Source organism: Cavia porcellus, unplaced genomic scaffold (genome assembly GCF_034190915.1).
Source record: "Cavia porcellus strain 051 isolate PalLab524CR breed Dunkin Hartley unplaced genomic scaffold, mCavPor4.1 scaffold_1, whole genome shotgun sequence".
Classification (NCBI taxonomy): domain Eukaryota; kingdom Metazoa; phylum Chordata; class Mammalia; order Rodentia; family Caviidae; genus Cavia; species Cavia porcellus.
The window spans coordinates 231,943,721-231,967,859 of NW_026947484.1; the positions used below are offsets into that span (position 1 = coordinate 231,943,721).

The 24,139-nt window shown below is 43.2% G+C and overlaps 1 protein-coding gene across 1 annotated transcript in view; it reads left to right on the forward strand.

The window, feature by feature from the left end:
* The window catches only part of Alk (ALK receptor tyrosine kinase), a 715,373-nt gene that overhangs the window by 573,970 nt on the left and 117,264 nt on the right, over positions 1 to 24,139 (forward strand). The window contains exon 6 of the mRNA XM_063230372.1: positions 21,733 to 21,864. Within this exon, the coding sequence (XP_063086442.1) occupies positions 21,733 to 21,864 (132 nt within the window). The remainder of the gene's footprint in view (positions 1 to 21,732; positions 21,865 to 24,139) is intronic.

Sequence of the window (24,139 nt, forward strand, 5' to 3'; positions counted from 1 at the left end):
TTTCCAAGATTTAGCTATTAGAAATTGTGCTGCTAAAAACATTGGTGCACATATATCTCTATAGCATGTCATTTTCAGTTTTTCTGGGAAAAATACTCAGAATGAGAATAGCTGGATTGAATGGGACTTCGAATGCTAGTTTTTTGAGGAATCTCCACACTGATTTCCACAGTGACTGTACCAGTCTACACTCCCACCAACAATGGAGAAGTGTTCCTTTTTCTCCACAGCCCCATCAAGAGTTGATTTCTTGAAGGCAGCCATTCTTTCTGGAGTGAGATGAAATCTCAATGTTGTTTTAATTTGCATCTCTCTAATGACCGGTGATGGTGAACATTTCTTCATGTATTTATTTGCCTTGTATATCTTCATCTGAGAATTGTGTGTTCATCTCAGATGCCCATTTGTGGATTGGGTCTTTGAACTTGAGGGACCTGATGTTTTTCAATTCTTTATATATTATACATGTAATTCCTTTGTCTGAGGGACAGTTGCTTAAAATTCTTTTCCATTCTGTGGGTTTTATTTTTCTTCTGTTGGTGATTTCTTTTGAAATACAAAAACTTATTAATAAAATAAGATCCCAGTTGTTGATTCTTTGAAGTACTTCCCAGGCAGTTTGCGTTTTGTTCATGAACTCTTTGCCTACCCCTATGTCTTCAAGATTTCTCTATAACTTTTCTTCCAGTAGATTTAGTTTTTCTATTTTAATATTGGATTTTTGATCCATTTGGACTTTAGTGCATGGTGATTGACATGAGTCTAGTTTCAGTCTTCGCCATTTGAAAAACCCATTTGTCCAGCACCATTTATTAAAGAGGCTGTCTTTCTTCCGGTGAACATGCTTAGCCCCTTTGTCAAAGATAAGATGGCTGAGTATCTTTGTAATTGTGCCTGAATATCCTAATCTGTTCCATTGATTCTCAGGTCTGGTGTTTTTGTGAGTACCATGCTGATTTTATCACAGTAGCTTTATAGTGTAATTTCAATTCAGGATTTGGGCTGCCTCCTTGACTTAGAAATGTTCAACTTTACAATGATGAAAAAGCAATGCACCTTCAGTAAAACCACAGTTTGAGCTTTGAACTTTGTCTCTTTCTGAGCTTACCAAAATGCAACATCTATAGCTATAGGCAGAGGCAGATGAAAGCTTCCCTTTATCTTCTCTCAGTGCAACCTTCCTCTTGTTGGATGACTGTGATCCTGGCTTCAGTGGAGGCTTCCTTGTGCTGGCTTCGCCCTCATGGCTGGCTCTCTGTTGCTGTGCTTGGCACCAGAGGAGTAGACAGGGACCAAGTGAAGGAGGATGCTGGCTCAGAGCCCAGCGGTTTAGGCAGCACTGCGTTCTGACCCCTGAACAAGCAGCAGCACAACCAATTCACGACCTTGGTCAAAGATTACCAACCTCCCAGCAGCAGCCACCTCCTTGCATAGTACAGATTCTGGCCAAGAACCGTTCCTGCCAGCATCAAAGGCCAAGAGTCATCCAAGCCACTGGCAGAGCCAGGTCTGCTGTGCCAAATATCTCTTGTCAGAACAGGCTCTGGAAAGTGCACCCTGGGCTCTTGGGCACAAAATGTCATTGGGTTACACATCTAGCTCTCTGCAGTGGGTGCTTTGACTTCCGAGGGCTCTTGCCCATGGAAGGTGGAGATAGGAATGGGGGGCTTGGTGGATGGTTAACTAGTTCAGTACAGTGTCTGGGACTAGAGACCTCTGTGAGCTGTCTCAGAAAGGAAAGGAAAATGAGGGCCTTTTCCCTTTCCTGGGCAGAAGAGCCAAGAGAAGGTGGGTATGTGGGTGTCACTGTGTCACTACTGTGAATCATTTTCTATTGAATCATATAAACCTCACTTTATGGATGGCAAAGCTACTTGTCTTCAGTAAGCATAGACAAGATAAAGTTTTTGAAGATAACACATAAAAAACTATTTCTGTATTATTCAAAAGAAAGATTTGAGGTGGCCCTCAATTACATACAATTTGAACATATGAATGAATAAATCAGGATGACATGAGGAAATATTTTAATACAAAGGTACTATAGAATCTCTACACAAGTAACTGAAATTTGGCTAAATTATATTTCTGTGCCTTCTAGCAGCCAAAGCAAAAAGGGAAATAGGATCAATTATAAGATTCAGAGTGTTCACAGGAAAATGAGTGTTCTTTCTGAAACTTAGTTCTAAACCTAGAAATTGCTGTGTGGGTTCTCATACATGCTAGAGCTGATAACATCCCTGGATGCATCTGGACAGTCAATACAATAACACATCCATTTATCTGTTTTGTATAATGCCACAGCTGAAGTACACACGTCAACTGAGGATTTGACTTTCAAAATTGGTCTCCATCAAATTTGCAAAGTTTGAAAAACAATATTGGCATCACATGCACTGTTGACTGCGGGTGGAGAGAGCGTGGGCATAGTCAGGTCTCTAAATCCTGGCTCTGGGGCTGCTTTCACCTGCTCTAAATCCTCCAACCTATCTATCACAGTGGGGAGCGGGTGGAGGGCAGCAGAAAGGACCCGCAAGATGGTAGACCCTGGAGAAATTTATTCATGCTGGGGGAGCCATGTTCATGGGATCCACAGGCAGCTGGGATGGTAAGACCTTCTCTCCAACACCCACTGCTGGAGCCCGTGGGCATAGATGCACACAGAACCCCTGTACTGTCCACCCTCGATAAGCCTTCCTTGCATTTCCCAGGGTCTCTGTTGCAGATTTGCTTCCTGAGCCTCCCTGATGCCCCAGAGCTGCCCTGCCAGCCTCTGAGGCTCTTCAGGAGAAAAGAAGGTGGACAGCTCAGTACACTGCCCTTGTCACAGTGGACAACAAGAGGGAGCAGCCTGATTCTTTCTGCTGTCCTTGCAAAGAAAAGTCCACCATTGCCCAGCTGCCTAAACCTCATGCCATTTTATTTCTCCCCCCAACAACCCATCCTTAATTTTCCCTCTGAAGTACCCCTTTCTGGCCCCTTTTTTCTACTCTACAGCCCTACCCTGACCCAGGCACTGTGGACTTCTGCCATGGCTCCCTCCCGTTCCTGACCTCTAAGATATGTCCTAGCTCTGTCTCCTGCCCTGGTCCTTTTCCTTCCGAGTGAATTTTAGATGCTTTTCTCTCACAATCCTCCCTCTTGTTTATTCCTGAGTTTCTAAAATGGCTTTTTCCACCCTGCTGGGTCTAGCGTATTAGAATCATGGGCCTCTGACTCAGAGAAACATAAAAAGCTACTTCTGCCAATGCTTTATAACCTTAAGAACGATTTCACAAATCCTTGGATTCTAGTTTCCTTTTCAATAAAATAGCAACTACATCATATAGTTACTGAATGATCTGAATAAGATAGTGTGTTTAAAGTTTAGTCTGAATTCTGAGGAATATCAGTCAAGACTTATCATGAATGGTTTCCATTTGTTTTGCTGACACAGTCTCTGCCCCTACCCAACTCTGGCTCATATTATTCTCACACAGACTGCAGGCTCTTCTCTTTCCCTGGAGTTCTGGAACTTTCTCATTATCTGAACTCTTGCCATTATTTGAGCACAAGAGCATTCCTTTGCCCATAGTTAGACACTCCTTCATTTGTGCATTTCTATTTGCTTAGTAATAAATACTCCACGATGTAGTACCTTAAACACTTAGCATTTTGTCATCTTTCATGATAGGATTTTTGGGGACAATAATTTAAGTACAATTCAACAAGGTAATTTTTGTACCACATACATTAGGACAGCTCATGATGGTTTTCAGTTTATAAACTGGCAGATCAGTTTATGTGGCCCAGCATGACTTTGCTTTATGTCTGATGCCTTGGCAAAGATTATGGGAGGCTAAGTTCAACTGGGACTGCACCAGAATGTCTACACTCAGCCTCTCTGGCACGGTATCCCTGGTGTTGTCAAGCTTCTTACCTAGATTTTTCAGTCTCCATGCCACATCTATGCATGAACAAGGAGCCGTGCAGACCCATGGTCTATGCATAGCCTTTTATGAGTTATTCCCAAAACTTACTTTGGGTCACTGTCATATTTTCTTGGCCCAAGAAGGCAGAAGCATGCCTGAACTCAAGGAGAGAAGATAAAATATCCAGTCCTCTAATAATCCTCCTGAGAGAATTTTAAGGAATATTCAGATAGGTGTAAAGACACACACACACACACACACACCTATTTAACCTGTATTATTATCATTTACTCCTATATATTTCCTAGCATACACAATGGCTTCAAGATTCTAAATCATGTTTTTGTCATTATTTATTGAATACTGAATAGCTTCTATGTACCAAGCACTGAGGCTCACTTGTAGTCTATCTGAATCTTGAAATGACATTGTGAGATAGATACGGAACTGAAGACAATTGGATGTCTGGTTCAAGACCTAGTGATGAGACCCAAATTTGGACCCCCAAACTGATCCTGTTTCCCTGGTCCCTTGCAAATGTTCCATAAATTAAGAAGATGGTGTAGATTGAGAAGAACATACAATCTAAAAGGTCCATTTAGGATGCACTCCCCCTGTGGTCCCAGGATTCCATGGCAGAGCTGCTGCCCTCTCTGGGTACTGCCCAAAAGGAGAGAGGACAGGTCTGTGTCCCTGCACGTCGGCGGTTCTGCTGCAGACCCGTGGGCATGAATGTTTTTAGGTGCCCTCATAGACCCATCTCATCAAATCTTAATCTGTTTTCTCACCTATTTTCACTGCACAGAAGTGTAGACTCTGTTCAACAGTGCTCCACTCTCAAGTATATAGTACCTGCAAGAACCCCCCTGGGTGCTGGGAAATGCTCATAAAAGCAGAGATAGGGCCCTGTGTGCCTGGGGACCTGCGGGGCCCCAAACAACTCTCTCTGCATGATTTTTCTTATATTTAATACAGAATCTGGGGTTTAGAGGATTCTAGCTGAGTCAAGAGTTCCCTCCAGCCACAGGCTTTGCATACTCTCTATTCTTACCATCATTCCCGGACCACCCCCTCAACACCTTCTTTCTGCATATGAGAGCTCTTCTTCCCAGACTCCTTATGGCTGAGACACTGACCCACACTGAGAGGAAAAAAGACCCCTCAGAGATCACTTGGTCCAACTCCGTCACTTCACAAATATAAGCAGACCCAAGCAGGGAAGCAGATTCTTGTCCCAAGATCTTATGACAGCATTACGGTAGATCTGAGGCCTCTCATTATCAGGCAGTGCATTCCAGTTATGTTTGCTGCCTCGCTGAAGGCCAAAGAGAAGAGGGATTCAAAAGAAGAAGAAAGAGGAAAAGAAGAGCCTGAACTCTTGCGTGAAAACAGCAATGGGCTTCCTCAGTAGGCAACACTGATTTCTTCTGGCCCTGCCATTTTCCTTACAGCTTACTTTTGAGGCCAACAAAATCAATCATCTTTTTCTTAAATTGTGATAAAATGCATATACCATAGAATTTGTCATCTTATCATTTCTAAGTACACAGCTCAGTAGTGTTAAGTACACTCAACATTGTTGTACAAGAAATTTCCAGAACTTTTTCATCCCCCCAAACTAAATATCTATACCCATGAAGCAGCACCCCTTTCCCCTTTTCCCAGTTCTTGAAACCACCATTCTGCTTTCTGTCCCTATGAATTCAGCTAGTCTGGGTACTTCATGTAAGTGGGATCATACATTTGTCCTTCTGTCATTTGCTTATTTCACTTACCATAATGTCTTCAAGGTTCATCTATGCTGTAACATGTACCAGAATTTTCTACTCTGTTTTATGTATTACCACATTTTGTTTACTCATTTATCAGTTAAGGGACATTTGGGTTACTTCCACCTTGTGACTCTTGTGAATTAATTTACCAGGAATATGGATATGCAAACATCTCTTTGAGACTCTGCTTTTGTATGTATACTGAGGGATGGAATTGTTGAATCATATAGTATTTCTACCACATACACAATTACACAATTTACATTCCCAACAAAAATCTACAAATGGTCCAGCTTCTCCACACCCTCCATCACCAAACACATACTATCTTCTGTTACTGTGTATTAGCCATCCTGTATGCGTGATCTTTTCCCATGTCCCTTAAAGGAATCAAGTGAAAGATAATACAAAAAGGGCCAATGCTTAGTATTTAAATTTTATTTTTCATTTATTTTCTACCATGATTATGTGCAGTAAGTGAACCAGTGTGTAATGATTGATAAGAGATTGTCACAGCCCATCATTCACATGTCCACTTGCATCAGTTATTAACATTATAGGAATATCAGATCATACAGCAGTTCACTCAGATTTAGGAGAATTTGTTGTTTGTTATTTCATGACCAGGTGAAAGTCAGTTGCTCAGTAAAGCTTGGTGAAAACATTGAGATTTAGAAAGATTCTAAAGCAAAGCTGGCTAATTATTAGCTGAGGAATTTCCAAGACTTAGCTTACAGCTGGGAATATACTCCTTTAAAATACCAAGGATTTAACTCTAAATACTTTGTAGTCTTTCATTTTCTCTCCTAAAAACTACGTCTTCTTTGAATTTTCAAGCTAAATCTTTCTGGGAAATTCCTGGGAATCAAGAGAGAAAGCTTATGAAATGGATCTTTAGTCCAGTGAGTCCTTCTTACTATGTAAGATTGCTCAAACACAGGGCACTCTGAAGTTAATGGAAACAGGGCTTTTAATTGAACCAAGAACAGTATAAAAACTGGCAAAAATACTCTTAAAATGACTTTATTAATCCTTAGACTTTTTTATTATCTAAAGAAAGACAAAACAAAATAAAAAATGGGCAGAAACAGTACATACTTTCAAAGAAAAGAAATAAACAGTAATAAATCACTAGTTGATGTATACATATTGTTCCCCCCACAAATAGTTGTTCAAGACACAAAAGTGGAACATATAAATGGGATTCAACCAAGGAGACTGCAAACAGTTATGTTCAACTCTCCAACTAAAACTAAGTAATATGGTTATCAATCCTATACACTTAGACATGTACACATTTATCCATATCTTCATTTATGTTGAGACATAACAAAACTTATTAGATTAAAATCCTTCTGAACAAAGAGTAATTATATTGCTGGATTTCACATCATAACACTCCAGAATCAGCACTGGGTACTACAGTGCCCCTTTCTTTCCTTCAAAGTATTTGTTCATTTCATCATGTGCCAGAGGATCAGTTCTCAAAAACTGTTTATAGGTTTTATGCAAACATGAGTCTTAATATGTATTTCTATCCTTTCTATATTAGAGAGAGAAACAGAACAAAGAAGGACAGAACTAAAGATTTTCCCATAGACACATAAAACTAAAAAGACGTAAAACAGCTGTACAAGGAGTTCTACCATGGTCACTGTGCTGTTTCTTGTTATCATCAACAGAATTGGCTGTATCATCAGGTAAAGTATAATTGGATATATCAGCACATAGCAGAATTAACAGAAATACAACTTTGTAGATAGTGTAGAGCTACAAAAATAGGTAGTAATCAAATCAGTATGGATATCATGGTAAATCATTGTCATTTTCAGTATAGTTGTCTATACTCCTCAACTTGATACCAGCAACCTAACAGATTTGAATCAAATCTTTCAATAATAAGCAGCAACCAAACAAGTCAGATTTAACAAAGATCAGTCATGATACAACAGTATAAGTCTTTCAGGTATCTTGATTGAGTTAATAGGAAATTAAAGATGACCACTTGTTATGTCCTGATATCTTCAGGACAGCTGTCTGCGCCCTCAAATCCAGTACTTGTATACAAACTAGGACAGAACAAGTTCCAATCAAGCAGAGTGGTGTGAGTAATAAGGGTTTTAATTCCTGATACACTATTAGCTATATCTTCTGCTGTTTTTTTTTTTTTTGAAGACTATTCCTCCCTTTTACTCCCCCAGAATGAACTGTATATTTTTGGGTCTCTCCAACTCTTACGGTTTTGTATTGGGGGGGCAACCTGTTATTTACCTAAGTGTTCTGAACTTTCTCACTCATGCACTGGATTTCTAGTTATATTTCTTCATTTATTAAAGCCTGTCTGTTCAACCTATCCATAAATACTGGTCTAGTTATCCCTATTACTCTCCAGTTCCCTATCACATCGAATTCCATTTTCTCATATTTGATTTTGATCTATATAACCTTCTTCAGGCTAATTATATTTCCTATAAAGAGCCTCTCGGTGGACCCTACCTCTTGATCCACTCTGTCTGCGATTCTCTCTTTTTTCCCCTTAAGTTAGTGTATCTAGGCCATCTATATTAGAAATTATATCCAACATTTTTTGCCTCATTTCTGTTGTGCTCTTTTTCTGTCATTAGTTATCTGTTTGTCTTCTTCATTCCGCTTTCTGCTCCATTCATTGTGGCCTCTCTGCCACTGTTTCTGGAATCCTGGTACTTTTCTCATTCTTTAGAATATCCTGCAGTATTCTCTGTAGAGATGAATTGGTGGTTGCGAATTCCCCCAGTTCCTCTTTATCTTGGAAGCACCTTATTTCTCCATTAATTTCTAGGGACAGTTTAGCAGGATATCTCAATCTTGGTTGGAAGTTATTGTCTTTCAAGGTTTGGATTATTTCACCCAATGCTCTTTGAGATTTGATGGTTTGTGCTGAGAAGTTTGCAGTAATCCTGATGGGTGTTACCTTGTAATTGATCTGTTTCTTGTCTCTGACAGCTTTTAATATTCTACTCTTATATTGGATTTCTGGAATTTTGATTATTATATGCCTGGGTGTAGCTCTGTTTTGATTGTAGATGGCTGGAGTCCTGTATGCCTCATATATCTGAGCATCTTTTCCTTTTCCTATGTTTGGGAAGTTTTCCTTGATTATTTCTGTGAATAGCCTTTGCAGTTCCTTTGTTTGTACCCCTGCTTCTTCATTCACATTCTTTATTCTTAAGTTACAGATCCTCTTGTCATCTTCTGGCCTTTATATTGTTACTGCTTGTTTCCTTGTTATTTTACAAGGTTTTTCCTTTCATGTTGCCACATTACAAACCTGTCCTCCAGTTCAGATAATCTATCCTTAGTTTCTTTCAAGCTGTTATGCCAACTTTCAATAGAGTTTCCTGGTAATCTCTTTGAACCTGCTTCATGTATTTTATGTTATTTCTATTTTCTCCATCAAACAATTCCCTTTTTTTTTTTTGTTCTTCCATTCTACCATCTGTTTTTTCTTAGGAGGTGTTTAGCATTTCTTTAATTATTCTATTTATATTTTGCTTTATTTGGTTAAATACTTCACTTTTAAATTTGTCTATGAGGTCCCAAAGATATTGCTTTATGTCTGTTGGTGCCATGCCTGATATTGCATGTTTTCTGTCCTCATTCTCCTTTGCATTTACCTTTCCTGGACCAGTGTTCTCAGGATTGGGGACAGAGGGCCCTTTCTTGTTGCCTCCTCTTCTCATACTTTTATTCCTTCCATATAGGTGTATTTAAGAGGCCCAGTTTCTTTCTTTGTTGGTTACAGTTTGTCTGAGATGTGCTGACTAGGTGGTCCCACCCACTGCAGTGTACTAGGAGGTACAGACCCGAGCAGCCTATATGGGCCCGCCCCTCCAGGTCAACTTATTGAAGGCTTCACTGCGTTAGGTTGCACTGCCAGTTGCAAGGACTTGGTTTGGGCTAGCCTATTGGGCCTCAGTCCGTGGGGTCACCCAGGTCAAGCACTCCCCACCAATCCCACTTGAGAGGGGAATATGTGACTGAAGTCACTGCAGTGCCCTGTTCTGGCCAGTCTGCCTGGTCTCAGAATGTCCTCTGTTGGAACCTTTTTATCTATGGAAAGGTCTTTATTCCTCTCACTCACCACAGGTCGATGCAGGGTTCCCCACCAGTTCTGCTCTCAATTTGGTTTGCCAATTCCCACTCTCAGAGCATTCGCATCTCCAGTGAGTTGAAACTAGTAGGCTATCCCGGCTGTGCAAATTCAGGCATGGCAGTGGCAGTAAGTTCAAGCCATGAGTTCTACTGGCAGCACTGAGACTTTAGCTGTTCCAATTGTAGCACCTGAACTGCATTTCCAGTTAGTTTCTCTCAGCTTAGTTCTTTCCCAGGCCGGCAGGGTATATCTCCCTCTGCTTAGGACTCCCCATGTCGCACCATTCCTGGAATCTAAGCTGGCTATCTCAGAGAGCCTCTGTAGCTGCTGTTATCTATCTACCATCTTTTATCAATCTCTATTTTCATTATTATTGACCTTTTTCCTTACTTGTCATTCCTGTCTTTCTCCTTCATTACATTTCTCCCTATTTTTGTGATTCTTTCTATAAAAGAATTAAAAACAAGCCAGGTGTGATGGCCCACACCTGTAATCCCAGTTACTTAGGAGGTTGGGGCAGAAGAGTCACAAATTAAAGGCCAACCTGAACAACTTGATAAGACCCTAGCTCAATAAATATAAATCAATGTTGAATAGTAAGCTCAGTGGTCAGTTGCCTCTAGATTTGATACCCAGTTCCATGAGAGGAAAAACTGTTTAAAATGCAAGGAGATAAGGAGGCTCGTGAAGCCTCACCAAAACAAGAACCCTTCATCTTTGCCTGGGAGACTCAATTCCCTTTTCATGTCGCTTTGCCTAGACTCAGCCTGTCAACATGAGTAACACTGAAACTCTTCACGTTTCCCCCAAAGAAATGCTGCTGCTTCTTGATCTTGGCTGGAGGAATGGTTCATATAGTACACACTGCTAGCACAGGCTTTGAGTGCCCTCTTGGTTTCCTTCAAAGGGATACTGTCTCTCAACCTTTCATCGCGCACTGTGAATAGAGTATCACTCCCTCCTTCATGTGTGGTGCTGTTTGTCCTGGCCCTGCCTGCTGCAGCTCTGTCATGCTGCTGTTGCAGGTCTAGTGCTGGTATGAGCATGTACACTTGGTCCTGAACAGAGTTAGTGCCGCTGTGCAAGGTCTTTAGAGAAGTCAAGCTCCCAGCAGTCAGCCTCTTACATGATTTGCTTTTTTATGGATACACATGTAGCTGTAGGACTCGGACTACCCAGAAATCCTCTTCAGTGAAATGCTTTTCCTCTGAAACACCAACCCTTTATGTTGTCAGTGAGGCATAAATCTTGCTTCTGAATCAATTACATTAAAGAATCTATTAAAAAGTATTATTTATTTATTCTTTCAACAAAATTTACTGCAGTCTTACTACATGCCAGGAATTGTTCTAGGCACTGGGAACTCAGCAATGAGGCACACACTAAGATCTCCATTCCCCCAAATGCTGGTCGGGGAGAAAGGCCACAACAAAATTAATACAGAAAGTGAATTTTACCCAACTATAAGTAGGAAGAAGTAACATTTCATTTAAGACAAGGTGAGGGAGCCAATCCTGATGGGTTTAGTGAGATAACATATGAATGGCAGATGGTTAAAGTTACAAATAACTCAACTATTTGCTAACACTAGGTCAGTAGTGGCAAATTTATGGCACACATGTCACAGTGGGCTGTTGGTGTCATTGAAAGCTCAAAAGGTTCATCATCACTGCACTAGATGGTTTACAAAGTACTTTCCCACAATTATCTCATTTGGCCTCAACAACCTCTGAAGATATCAGATTTTTGCCAAGCCCACAAGGACAAGCTGTGAACTGTGATACTCAGATTCTGTCTTCTTCCCTGAGCCTGGATCTAGTCTTATTACCTACTCAGTACATCATGCTAAAAGTCTTCATGCTGGTCTATTAAGAATAGGACTAGAATCATATTCACAAGCCCAGCGAATATCACCCTCCAGTTTGCAGTTGTCTTTGGACCCAGAGACACCCTGCTCTGTCTCCAACCTGTTATATACATACTCTGTGGTATTCCGCTACCTTACAATCCACAATCCTTCCTCTTTAGAAGTTTATTCCTGAAACTTCTAAAATAACCTTTCTCGCCCTAATCCGTTTAGAAAATTAAGTTCATAAGCTTCTGGCTCAAGCAGACACAAAATCCTGGCTCTGCCAATACTCTATTGTTTGGGGAATTAGTTTACAAACTCTTGAATCTGTTTCTTTCTCAGTAAAAAGAGATAATAATCACTGCATATAGTTTCTGGAAACTAAATAAAATAAATACCATAAAGCCTTTGCAGTCGGACCTAGAACATTTAAGTACTTATAAGTAGTGAGTTATTATTATCATGGCTCATATCTGCACTCACATCCACTATGCTATGTCTTTAGTAAGCAGCCAGCCCTTCACCACTACTACCATGGATGGGTCCATCAGAGGCAGGATGCCCTCCCTAGAGCTTCAAGAGAGCTGAATCCCAGTTGCCATCACTGGAGGCACCTAGAGGCCACTACCCATTAGATTTATTCCCCCAGCTGAATGATTCCTACTTACCTTTACTCTCCCATCCCAAGCAGCCATCTCTGCTGCATAACCCTGTCTGGTCCCTGAAGCAGTCTCAGTTGTAGCTGCAATTTGTTTGTGATTAGTATTAATTCTCCAGGGTACAGTTGGGATTGCTCATTGTTTACTGAACAAACAAGAGAAGAAAATGACATTATTTTATGGGGAGCTGTGGTGCAGAATGGTTAAATATCACTACTTTTCAGAGAGATTAATGGTAAAATGTACATGGAGGTCATTTATAATATTAAAAATAAAATCACTAGTGTGTCTTTTCAGCAAAAGCAATGAAGATAAATGTCAAATAGGCAAACCTTATAAAAAAGAGACCATGCACCAAAATAAAGGGGCTTTAGAGGCTACAGAGGAATAAGAAAATTTTAATTTCTTCAGAGAACTCAACCGTGAAAATGAAACACATTCTGCCTCCCTCTGATGCCCTACAGGAATCTCTATGGTTCTCAGTAAATTCATATGGAGACCAACTTGGTACAAGGGATGGGGATTTTGAAACAAGCCCTTACGGGCTCCTCCATGTCAATGGGCAACCTTGGTTCTGTTCTAGGGCCATGCTTGACGTGGCTCAGTCTCTCACCCTCATCTCCGCCCACCAGCTGGTCCTGTCTGGGCAGCACCAGCAAAGCACACACTCACATCTGCTATGTCCTTTCAGCCCCACCATCACAGCTCCACCCAGGCTGCCTCCTTGACTTGCTCGGCCTGGTTACAGTGGCAGCCTGCCTACTGGTTTGCTCTCTTCTATTGCCCTCTTCCTGAATGGCTCCAAATGATCTTTTCAAACACTTATCCAATAGGGTTCAGTTTCCTGTGTAAACTCTGAAAAGCAATTTCGTACTCCTAACCCCAGTTCACAGAGTCTGGCATGGTTAGACCTCTGCAGCCATCTGTCATGACCCTCTGTGACTTTTCTCAGCCAGCCTTTTGCTCAATTTCTGGATCACAACCTACTTTCAAGCCCCAAGATCCTCCAGACTTTTGGCATAGCTGATTCTCTCTTGTTCTTCATCACTGGCTCTAATATCCCCTCCATGGAAATGACTCCTGTGACCACCTCCTCATACTGGATCACTCAGGTGACTGTTTCATCACTCTGATGTCAGGCACATGGCAGAAGCTCTGTTTTTATCTGTGTGATAAAAACACATTGAATTGGATGGAGGAAGAGGGAGAAAGTGGGTAGATTTTTGTGTAACCCAAAGGAGTCAGAAATTCCTCGCAGAATGCAGGAAATCTCACTTAGTGACACCGTTTATTGGTGACCTGTTTTGTCTTCCTCTGCCATACATTCTTCAGCACTCACTATGTCCAAGTACTCTCCAGGAGTAAAATCAGGAGGATGCTTCCCTCACCTCACAGAGTTTAGGATGCATTTGGGAAAAGCTGGCAGTGCAGATGTAAAAGCCCAGAAGAGTGAGATGAGCACCCCCCCCAGAAGGCAGGTAGCCTCTGGGGAGAAGAAAACGCATGACTTCCTTCACAGAGGAGAACAGCAAGTGGGGAAGTGGCATTTGAGGTAGAAGGAATTGTTCTGGACAGCTAAACCAGATTACCCAGAGGCCACCAGCGGCTGCAGGTCATGGTGTTTAAAGATTCAAAGGCACGTGGTAAAGTTGGGCATATATGCCATGCAATTTGGGTTGCATGCTGACAAACCCAGAGGTGACCTTTGGTAAGATTAAGCCTTGTAGGAACTGGGTTCAGAAAGCTCCCTAACAGTGAGGTCACTCCACAGACAACCTGCTAAAACATCACCATTGCAAGTGTTATTTTTGATAGCTATCATTCGTGCTGGAAATTACTTCTGGTTTGTTTCCATTCTTGTTTTGCTGACAGGGTCAGCCCCTGAACAGTCTCAGCTCGATTGCATGATGTGAAGGGCACCCAAAGGTTCTGTCTGTTCCCAAGATTTGGCCTGTGCAGCCCTGTGCTGGCTCCTCTACCCCAAGTCTTCATGGCTAATTGCCCCCAAAGTCCTTGAGAGAGCTCTTAAATTACCTCAGCATAAGAACCCGCATACTTTATGGACACATCATTTCATGCAATCCTCACAGAACATTAGACAGCATTCCTGATTTAGCTAGGGGAACCAGAAACTAAGTCAATGTTCACCTTGCTAACTAGTATTGGAGAAGACTGGAACCTAGTATTATCTGCTCTGTATCTTAAGGATTTTGTCAACATAAAGTGAACAGAGCAGGACTTGACCTGCTACAAGCATCACAGAAATGCAACTTGAGAATCCCAGACCAAGGAAGGAGTTCGCACAGTGAGAATGTGGGTCAGTGGGTGGTGGCAGAGGGCTTGGGTTTAGAGGAGGAAGCCCATTTCTTCACCACTAGAGGTCCTCAGATTTTGGCATATCCAGTTACCACCCGGAGAGCTGGTGGGACTCTTGGTTATGATCTGCCCTCCCAGACACGCTGGAGTGGAGCCCAGGAAGCAGCGTGATTACTGAACTGCACCATTATGATGTCAAGGGTCCAAGGCTACACTCTCACAGCAACAGGCTCAGCCTACGACAAATGTGAATTGTTTGAGGATCTACAAACAAGGATATGGAGACTCAGAGGAAAAAAGACTGGCTCAGGATCCCAGCGGGCTAGCGGCAAGACCAGGCCACACAGAAAAATGCTTTCTTCCGCAGTAGGCTTGTGGCCCTCCATAGCAGGCTCCCTCCTCACCCATTTACACTTTGAGTAGGAACTCAAGATGTCAGCTCTTTAATGAGGTTGTCCGCACTACAATTTATGAGGCCCAAAGCCCTCAGCAAGACTGGTCTCTGCCAGGCTTAATTTACACAGTTTGCAGGCTTTCCAACACCCCCATTAATGTCAGCAGAGGAACTGCGGCTGTTAGCCTAGGAACACTATTTGACTGCTCCTCACCACGTCCCCATCCATTTTCATGTCTCTGGGCTTGTTCACTCTCGAGCACCCGGTTCTTCTGGTCCTGGGAAATGTTGATCCTGCACCCAGCAGGTGGGAGCCAAGCCCAGGCCCCTGGACTCAGCCTGACCCCTCATCCTCTAGTTATAATGCTTCTCCACGTATCATTTCCCTTTTGCTGAAAATTAAGCCCCCTTCTCACTGACGCAGCACTTAGCACTCCCCACCTTTAATGAGCATCATCAGTTAGGCAAGAGCAAGCAGGTAGGAGATGGCCAGAAAAATGAGACAAGTGTGTCTTTTTCAATGCCACATAAATCACCTTAATTAAAAATTAATTGAGTGCCCTAAAATTTGACATCCATTTTAAAAAGAAATTTCAGCTGGAAGAGTTGGGTGGATTTCATCACATCAAATCCGCAAGACACAATCAAAGGAGGAGAGCATGAGTGGGTGTCTGTTTTGAAGGCACAACCAGGCAGAAGAAGTCGCTCCTAGAAAATGAACCCCACAAGGCCACCTGCGGGTAGAACAGCGATTCACATAACCTGACCAGGGCCACACATGTCGCTGATACAAACCTGAACTAATCTCTACTGCGTCTGCAGAGAAGATAAATGGACAAATGAATGTGGCCTGCTGTTTCGGGAGAGGTGTTCCAGGAGGCAAATGACAGATGACTGAGACAGGAAAAGCTGATGTGAGGCGAGCTCTCTGGGCAAGTGGCTTAGTAAAATGTACAGGAGGGCGGAAGGCTTCAGGGGACAGTCATTAACAATGACCAGCATCCATCAAGTTGACTCCATGAAATGCACCTCATAAACATACAGTCACCAACAGCTGTTGCCCAGAACCCTACAGCCAAACATCAGAGGTGGAAAGGGTCTTAGAACAGGGATTTGGGATTGGCACCTTCACCGTCCCAGAAGGCAGCAGTGGTGATGGAGGAGAGGATCCCCCTGAGATGACCAGGTCCTCAGCTGCAGTCTCTGGCTCTCTTGGAAGCAGTATTCAGGAATCGCCACAGAGCTTTGACCACTCAGTGCCAAGGGCCTCTTCTCCAGAGATAGGGGCATCATTGGCTCAGGTGGAGCCTGAGTTTTAACAGGCTTTCTCACTTCCCAAGTGCCTCCCACAGACGGCCAAGATGCTGCTCCTGAAGGGCAATCCAGGGGGAGGGTCTCACCCGGCACTTCTGTCCTCCACTGTGGGTCTGGGTCCTCCACTGTGGTTTATTTAATTGTGAGGCCTTACACAGAGTACCAAATAATGACTGGTGACCCACTGCAGTTTTTTACTGTTTCAAAGCAATGTACATTCTTTAGGCTCCTCAGTCATCTTATTAATCAGGTGGGAATAATAACTGTTCTAGATGTTTATGGGGCTCAAACAAGGACAGATTAGGAAAACACATTAGAAGCTGTTAAAATGCTATGTGGAGGTAAGGAATAAAGACCCCTTAGCACCTGGTGACTTACACTATTAGCCAGGCAGGAACTGCTGTTTCAAAGACAGTGAATTTCCGTAGGCAAGAAAGACCCTTGTGAAGGAAAGATCCCAGTCATCAGTGCTCCCAACACTGATCTCAGATCTCTCTCACCTCCCTGCAGCTAGGGCATTTAGGTGTTTCAGTGGTCACCAGGACCCACCAGCACCCAGGGGCCTTCGTGAAGCAAGCAGTGTTTCTTCATGTCCAAACCTCTGCTCCAGAGGCAGGGTATCGTCACACAAGGCCTCAGAGAGGATTCTGTTTAAGAAGCTTGGGCTCTTGATTAAAACAATTGACCAGGGTGCTCTCTTCTTTGGAATTTATGATCCTCATAAAAAAGAACTTGAGAAGACAGAGCAGTTGATTTTTGTTGCACCTCATTAGTTCTGAGTGTGTGCTAGCAGTGGCGGTCAGCGTACCAGGCGTCCATCTGATTGCATCTCTTGTAAACATGAAGCTCCCTATAGAGGAGACTCTGCCAGCGATCCTGAAAGTCTCCAGCTAGGGGAGGAAATGGAGAGAAGTTGGTTGAAGCAGGGCTAAAAGAGTCCATTTCTCTGGGCTACTGCTGTGCCTTAGTCCAGGAAGAGGGGTCCTGGGATAAAATTCATAAGGTCCAAGGCATTCAGAGGATGAAAGCAGAGCTGCCGTCCACTCCTGGACTCTCTCTTTGTCTTTACCTGTGAGTGAAGGGCCAGGATGCTGACTTCTTGGCCCTCTGCACCCACTGTCAGCATCCCTGAGGACTTCCACCCCTCGGGTACTCCCACCTACAGGCCCTGCACCAAAGACAGAGAGCCAAGTGTCCAAAAATTGAGGATTCCACCAGTCCCTTAGCAACTATGACCACGTTAGACTGCTGTGTGCTGATTTGTAAGATGGGTATAATAACACCCTCCTCAACTAATACACAGGATCCGTTCAAGTCTCAGATATTGAAGTTGAGCAATCTATGTCCCAGGCCCTATTGTAGTCTTGTGAAACTTGGTATCTGCTTTCAAGTCACTCATAATTTAGTGAGAAACACAGGCATCCAACATGGCTCTAGTAATATGAGGCAGACTGTCCAGATGTTAAATGCAAGAAGGAAAAACTGTTCATGGAGAAGGTGAAGGAAAATTCTGAGAATTTTAGTGAAGTCACAGGTGAAGTGATGATGTCCAGAGGACCATGGCTGGCAGGACTTGGTGGAAGGCATCCCTAAGGGGAAGAGGGACCCCAAAGCAATGCAGGGTGACCTGCACATTGCGTCCTGGTCTCTCTGGGAACAAACTCTATAAGCATTGAAGAAGAAAAAAAGCCCCCAGGAAAATACAGATAGGGTTAGATGACATGAAAATTTTAAATGCTTATGCACTAAAATGCATTCTAAACCAAATGAAAATATACATGAAAAATGTATAATTAAGTACATGTCACACATATAATAGATGGTTTTGCATCCTTATTAATGACATATAAAGACACGAAGGGTTTGGGGTTGCAGTTCAGTGCGAGAGCATTTGTCTAGCACATGTAAGATCTCAAGTTGCATGCACAGCACTGGAAAAGAAAAAGCTGGCAGCGTGTGAAAAAACATTAAACCTTACTGTCAAAGAAATCCAAACCAAAACAGTGGGGAGACCCCTCTAGTTAAAAATCAAAATTAGACTAATGCTCGAGGCTGGCCAGGATGCAGTACGAAGGGTGTGCGTGTATGAACACAGCTGGTGAAGACTATAAATTGGATTAACCTCTGCTAAGTAATCTGGCAGGATGTATCAAGAGCCCTTAAAATGTTTACACCCTTTGATTCAGTAATTCCACTTCTGGGAATCTATCCTATGAAAATAATCTGAGATGCAGGCAAAGGTTTATGCTCAAAGATGTTCTTCAAAGGGTTTTTATAAACAGACCAGCAGCCCAATCATTGAACAATGTTTAAATAAATAATGGTGCAGATTGCACCGTATTGTAATCATTAAAAAGGTAATCTTTGGGGGAAATCTCTGAAAAATGTTGTGATATAATCTTAATCATTTTTAGGCCTATGTGCATATGAGGTGACTATATACACGTTTAAAGCATAAGCAGAAAAAAATCTAAAGCTAAATCACCCAAGATTAAAACCCACTAAAAACGGTGGCCAGTGGATGATGGGGCTCTAGTATTTATTTTTGGTGGGGTTTTTTTTTTTTTTTTGACCTTGCTTTCAAATTTTAAATGATAGGTTTATGTTTTTTAGAAAGAAAGAAAAGTGAAAATGCTATGAGACCTATCTGGAGAACGCCAAGTAATTGGTGTGTGAAACACTCATGCTCATGAAGACACACAAAGGGGCGTATGGTTTAGATAAAACAGGACACAGCTTAGACGTGGCCCCATAGGGTAGGGGGACTTTACAGGTGAATTTCATTAAGTCTCTACACTTAGCATCTATAAGGAATTTTGGGAAAACTGTATCTTAGGCTGTCTTGAGGCACAGGAACAGTATTTTTTCTCCTCTACAGGGAAGAACTAGGTAGAGGTGACCAGACTAGGAAACTGTAAGAAAGTAATCACACACAAAAAAAGGTAAAGAACTGAGAAATTAATCTAAATCTACACTGGGCTGCAGCTGACCAGGCCCTAAGCGGACTTAGTCTGTGATTTCAGCTGGAGCCGGGTTTAGGCAGTATATTAATTTCCTATTGCTGTTGTAACAAGCTACCACAAGCTTAATGGCTTAAAACAGCACAAATTTATTCCCTTACGGTCTTAGAGAGTCAAAGTCTGAAATCTAAATTAGAGGCGTGCTGTTGGGTAGGACTGATTTCTTCTGGAGAAGCTAAGCAATATCTATTTTTCTGACTTTTGCAGCATCTAGAAGCTTTTTCCAATTCTTGGTCAGGATCCCTTCCTTTTATTACCCCAGACTCCTCTTCCAGCACTGCATCTTCATCTTACTTTGACTCTCTCGCCCCCTCTGGTAATGATTCTATGGGCCCACCTGGATAATCCAGGAGAATCTTTCTATTTTGAGAGACTTAGTCATATGAGCAAAGTCCTTCTTACCATATAAGGTAGTATTCACATTCAAATTAGGTCCCCAGGATTAGGGTGTGGCTATCTGGGGATCCATTAGTCAGCCTACTCTTAGGAGCAGGCCAAGCATGAGCTCTCCTAAGAACCAGGCCTGGCTAGGGCTGAGGATGGCCAGAAGCTCAGGCAACAAGATAGAGAAGACGAGAATACATCCATATAAAGAGTCAGGCTAATAAAGCCAGCCAAAGGAGTATAAAACAGTTGTAAAGATTTTCATAGGCAGAGACCGTGAGCTATACCTTGAATGGATCGCAGGTTCTGGGGTCCACCATCACATGATTCATTCACAAAAAAGGGGCAAAGGGAGATGAGACACAAAAGGCCATCTGGGCCTAGATTACGAGTAACTTTGGAGAACAAGTTAAAGGGCTCAGATACGAGTCCCAGGAAGGACATGGAGCATGTTTTCCCACACCCACGAGTCACAGAGACTGCCTGGCCAGGGCAGAGGCCAGTGGACAATGCCAGATGGCCCCTGTGTAATCTGATAAACTGAGCTTTATCTGTATAGCAGGGAAAAGAGGGCACACGGTGACCTGTGGCGTTTCCCTTCCATCTGATGGGGGAAAAGCAGCTTTGAGGTTCAAAAAACTGTGTTTACATCTGAAATTCTGACTGTGGGGCCTTAGATAAATCACTTTTCCTCTCTGACCTAAGTTTCCCTGCTTAGGAAATGTTAAGACCCACTGTAAGACCTGCTACCTTCTCACAGAGTGTGACATGCTAAGGTAGAGAGAGGGACTCTACATGCAAATGGGCTGGCAACAGTCGAATAAACCTTAAACTCATGACATATTAGACATTAAGATCGATCACCTATCCTGGCGCGTCCCACATCATAGTCAGCTAAGTCTGATTTTGCAGCCAGGGCTGGAGAAGCCCCTGCATGAGGCTCAGAGAGGCTGGGAGACGTGGTCATCCTAAGCACTGAGGTGGGCGGGATGGCAGAGAGGTGACTTCCTGCCAAGGGGATGGAGCTAGAAAACAAGACAAGAGGGTAAGGCAGCCACATTTGGGGTGTCAGTTCAGGTGGGCTCCACCTGCCCATCTCCACAGGGGAGGAGGCTCCTGCGTCTCCTGCCATGTAAGAGCTGAGTTACAAGAGGCACCAGGAAGGGCCTGAGTAGCAGCCAGGGTAAATTTTCCACTCAAGTCAGGAAGACTAGGGCAGGCCAGCCTGCTCCTTCCTGTACCTTCGATCTGTGGGGCCTGCAGAGACTTGAGTGATCACAGACTAATTATCACATGCATTATTCCTACTACAGAAACTAATAACTACTAATATGTGCATTATAAACTGTCCTCGCTTCCTCCTAGATAATATGATTTGTCTAAGAAATGTAGAGCTGGAGCAAAGCTTAAAAGATACAGTCCAAATTCTTCTTTTATGGAAAAGCAGGTGGGTCAGGCACACAAGGAACGCGGTCAGTGTCACACAGCAGTCTTACAGGTCTCAGGGCCCAGTGCTTTGCATTTCATAGTACAAGTGCTGTGTCAGGGTCCATTCCATAAATCATTCCAATAGTACAATCTGAGGTCAAAAACCAGGAGAAGCTATGCTTGTTGGCACCCCCATTGTGACCTTGAGGATCAGACTGATTGTGCAGACAAGACTCCACCTCGCACACTCAAGCATGGGTTTGAGGCCCCCCTGTGTTTGTGGAACATGGGACAAACTTCTATCACTTGGCCACCCATTATCTCTGCAGTGTGAGATCCCCAGCAGGCCAGGTCCAGGATGAGGGAGTGACATTCTCTCTGCCTACAGGGGTTGGCCTTTCCTGTGGCCAGATTGAGATGCAGGGGTCTCAGTCAGACCTTGGGGTGGGAATGGCAGGGCAGAGTAAAGCTTTCCTTGTTGCCTTCCCGTGGGGCCAGCCAATGCCTGGAGCCAGCCAAACTGATAAGGGAAATGTGTCTGTGTATTCTCTAGGAACGTCCCCAGGCTCCAAGATGGCCCTGCAGAGCTCCTTCACTTGTTGGAATGGGACAGTCCTCCAGCTCGGGCAGGCCTGCGACTTCCACCGGGACTGCGCCCAGGGAGAAGATGAGGGCCAGCTGTGCAGTGAGTAGACGGGGGTTGCTTCCACCCTGCTCCAGCCCGCCCCTGCCTGTAGGGCTCTCCTGTCCCCATCACCTGAGCCACATGAGCTCGGAAAGACATCCCGATGCCCAGTGACCTTCGGCACTGCCCTTCTGACACCACAGGGTAATAAGAGAAAGAGCTTAAGACTTGTGGTCAGGAAACATACAGCCCTCTGTGAGCTGTGATCATATACAGTAAAAACCAAGCAGCATCCGGTAAAGTATGTTCTCAGCATCCTCAGGACACAGAGAAAATGTGCAGACAAAGCTTACCACCAAGGGAATGTTGGAAGCTCTCTATGCCACCCTTCCCTCACTTTCCACGCCCTGTCTTTCAGGAGCCACCTGCCTCTCTCATCCTCCCAATCTTTTGTGTCCCCCAGCCCCATGAAACCTTTTCATAGTTCTTCCTGGCTTCCTGGATTTATTCATGCGGTCTCCCCTGGCTGTTTCTTGAGTCATAGCTCTCACGAGCCATCTCTTCTGGAAACCTCTTCCTCCCAGTTCGGTTGGTTCGTCTTTCTCTGGACCCTTACCCTCAACTGAGCCAGAATGACTTCCTCTACTTTTTGTTAATGATACTGAGACTTAGTTCATTTACCATATGATTTACCCAGTTTAAAATGTAGAGTTCAACTTCTGTTAGTAGAGTGACAAGATTGTAGAATGGCCACTAATTTTAGAACTAATTTTAGAACATTCTCACCATTGTGAAAAGGATCCCCTTGCAGTCTCTCCTGGCTGCCCTCTGTCCTCCCTGCCACTGGACCTAACCAATCACTAAACTTCTGTTTCTATAGATTTGCCTATTCTGGGCATTTCCTACAAACCGAATCGTGTAATATGTGATCTTTTGTGATTTTCTTTTAACAAATATACTGTTTTTGAGGTTCAGGCACATTGTGGCTCATATCAATATTTCATCCCTTTTTATTTCATAATGTTTAATCATATAGATAGTCCACGTGTTTCTTATCCATTCATTAGTATTTTGACCCATATGTTGTTTTCAGATTTTGGTTACTATTAATAACGCTGCTGTGGACATTTATATACAAGTGTTTTTGTGAGCCTGTGCTTTCAATTCTCTTAGATATATATCTAGGAACAGAATGCATGCATCATCTGGTAACTCTGCGTTTAACCTGTTGATAAATTGTCAGAATTGTTCCCAAAGTGACTGCACCATCTTACTCACCCACCTGGGTAGGTGAGGGTTCCTGTTCCTGCACCTCTCATCAGCACCTATTATTATCTGTCTTTCCATTTTAGCCATTCTAGGAAGCATGCGTCCATTCTTTTACAGAGCTGTTTTTCATGTTTCTGTTCCTCTCTGTACTCTAAGCCAGGGCATCTCTCTGGTACCTCTGTCTCTCATGATTCTTGGTGCACTGTAGATACCCAAGGGTTATTTCTTGATGGAAATGAGTAAATTGGTTGGCAAACTTGAGCTCCATACCAAATAAGCAGATCGCCATAGTCACACTGGCAGCCACACTGAGTAGACCCCAGGCAGTGCCCATCTCATTTGAGTACAGTGCTACTAGCCACGGCCTCACAGGAGATCATCACTCAGGGAAACCGCAAACATTTACGGAACGCCAGAGTGAGCTAGAAGATGTGCTAAACCCTGGATCAGGAGAAAAGCTCTGTGTTTCTCAAATCAGTGAAAGCTCAAGGCAAATCCAGAGAATGAAGTAGGGGAACCCGAGCTAGAAGACATGAGGCAGAGTCCTGCCAGGGGTGCCAATGCTGTGGGCCCTGACCAGCAGCAAACAGTTCACTTGTGGGACACACCAGTCATGACACATCCCTGGCCTGCGATGGATTCTATAAGTCACTTGGACCCCTGGAGAGGCTTTATTTATTCTCACTTGAAGCAGTAAAGACTTCCATTTTTCAATTTTAAAAACCTCATATTTGGGGCTGGGGATTTAGCTCAGCGGCATAAGTGCCTGCCTTGCAAGCAGGCAGTTGTGAGTTTGATCCCTGGTACCGATTTAAAAAAAAAAAAAAAAAACTCATATTTTAGATGTAATTTTCAAGTGAAGTCTTCTAGTTAACAATGGAGTCACTGCGTGTTTTTTAGATAAATCTCAGGGAAGAATTGCAGACAGCACTTGTTTTGCATTATTCTGCTCCTGGTATTTCTCACAGAACTCTCACCCTGCACTGAGCCAGTAATGCCGGTGGGCCGGCCCATGGTGCTCAGGGCAGCAGCCTGGAGCGTCTCTCTCTAGTTAATTGTGTCTGCA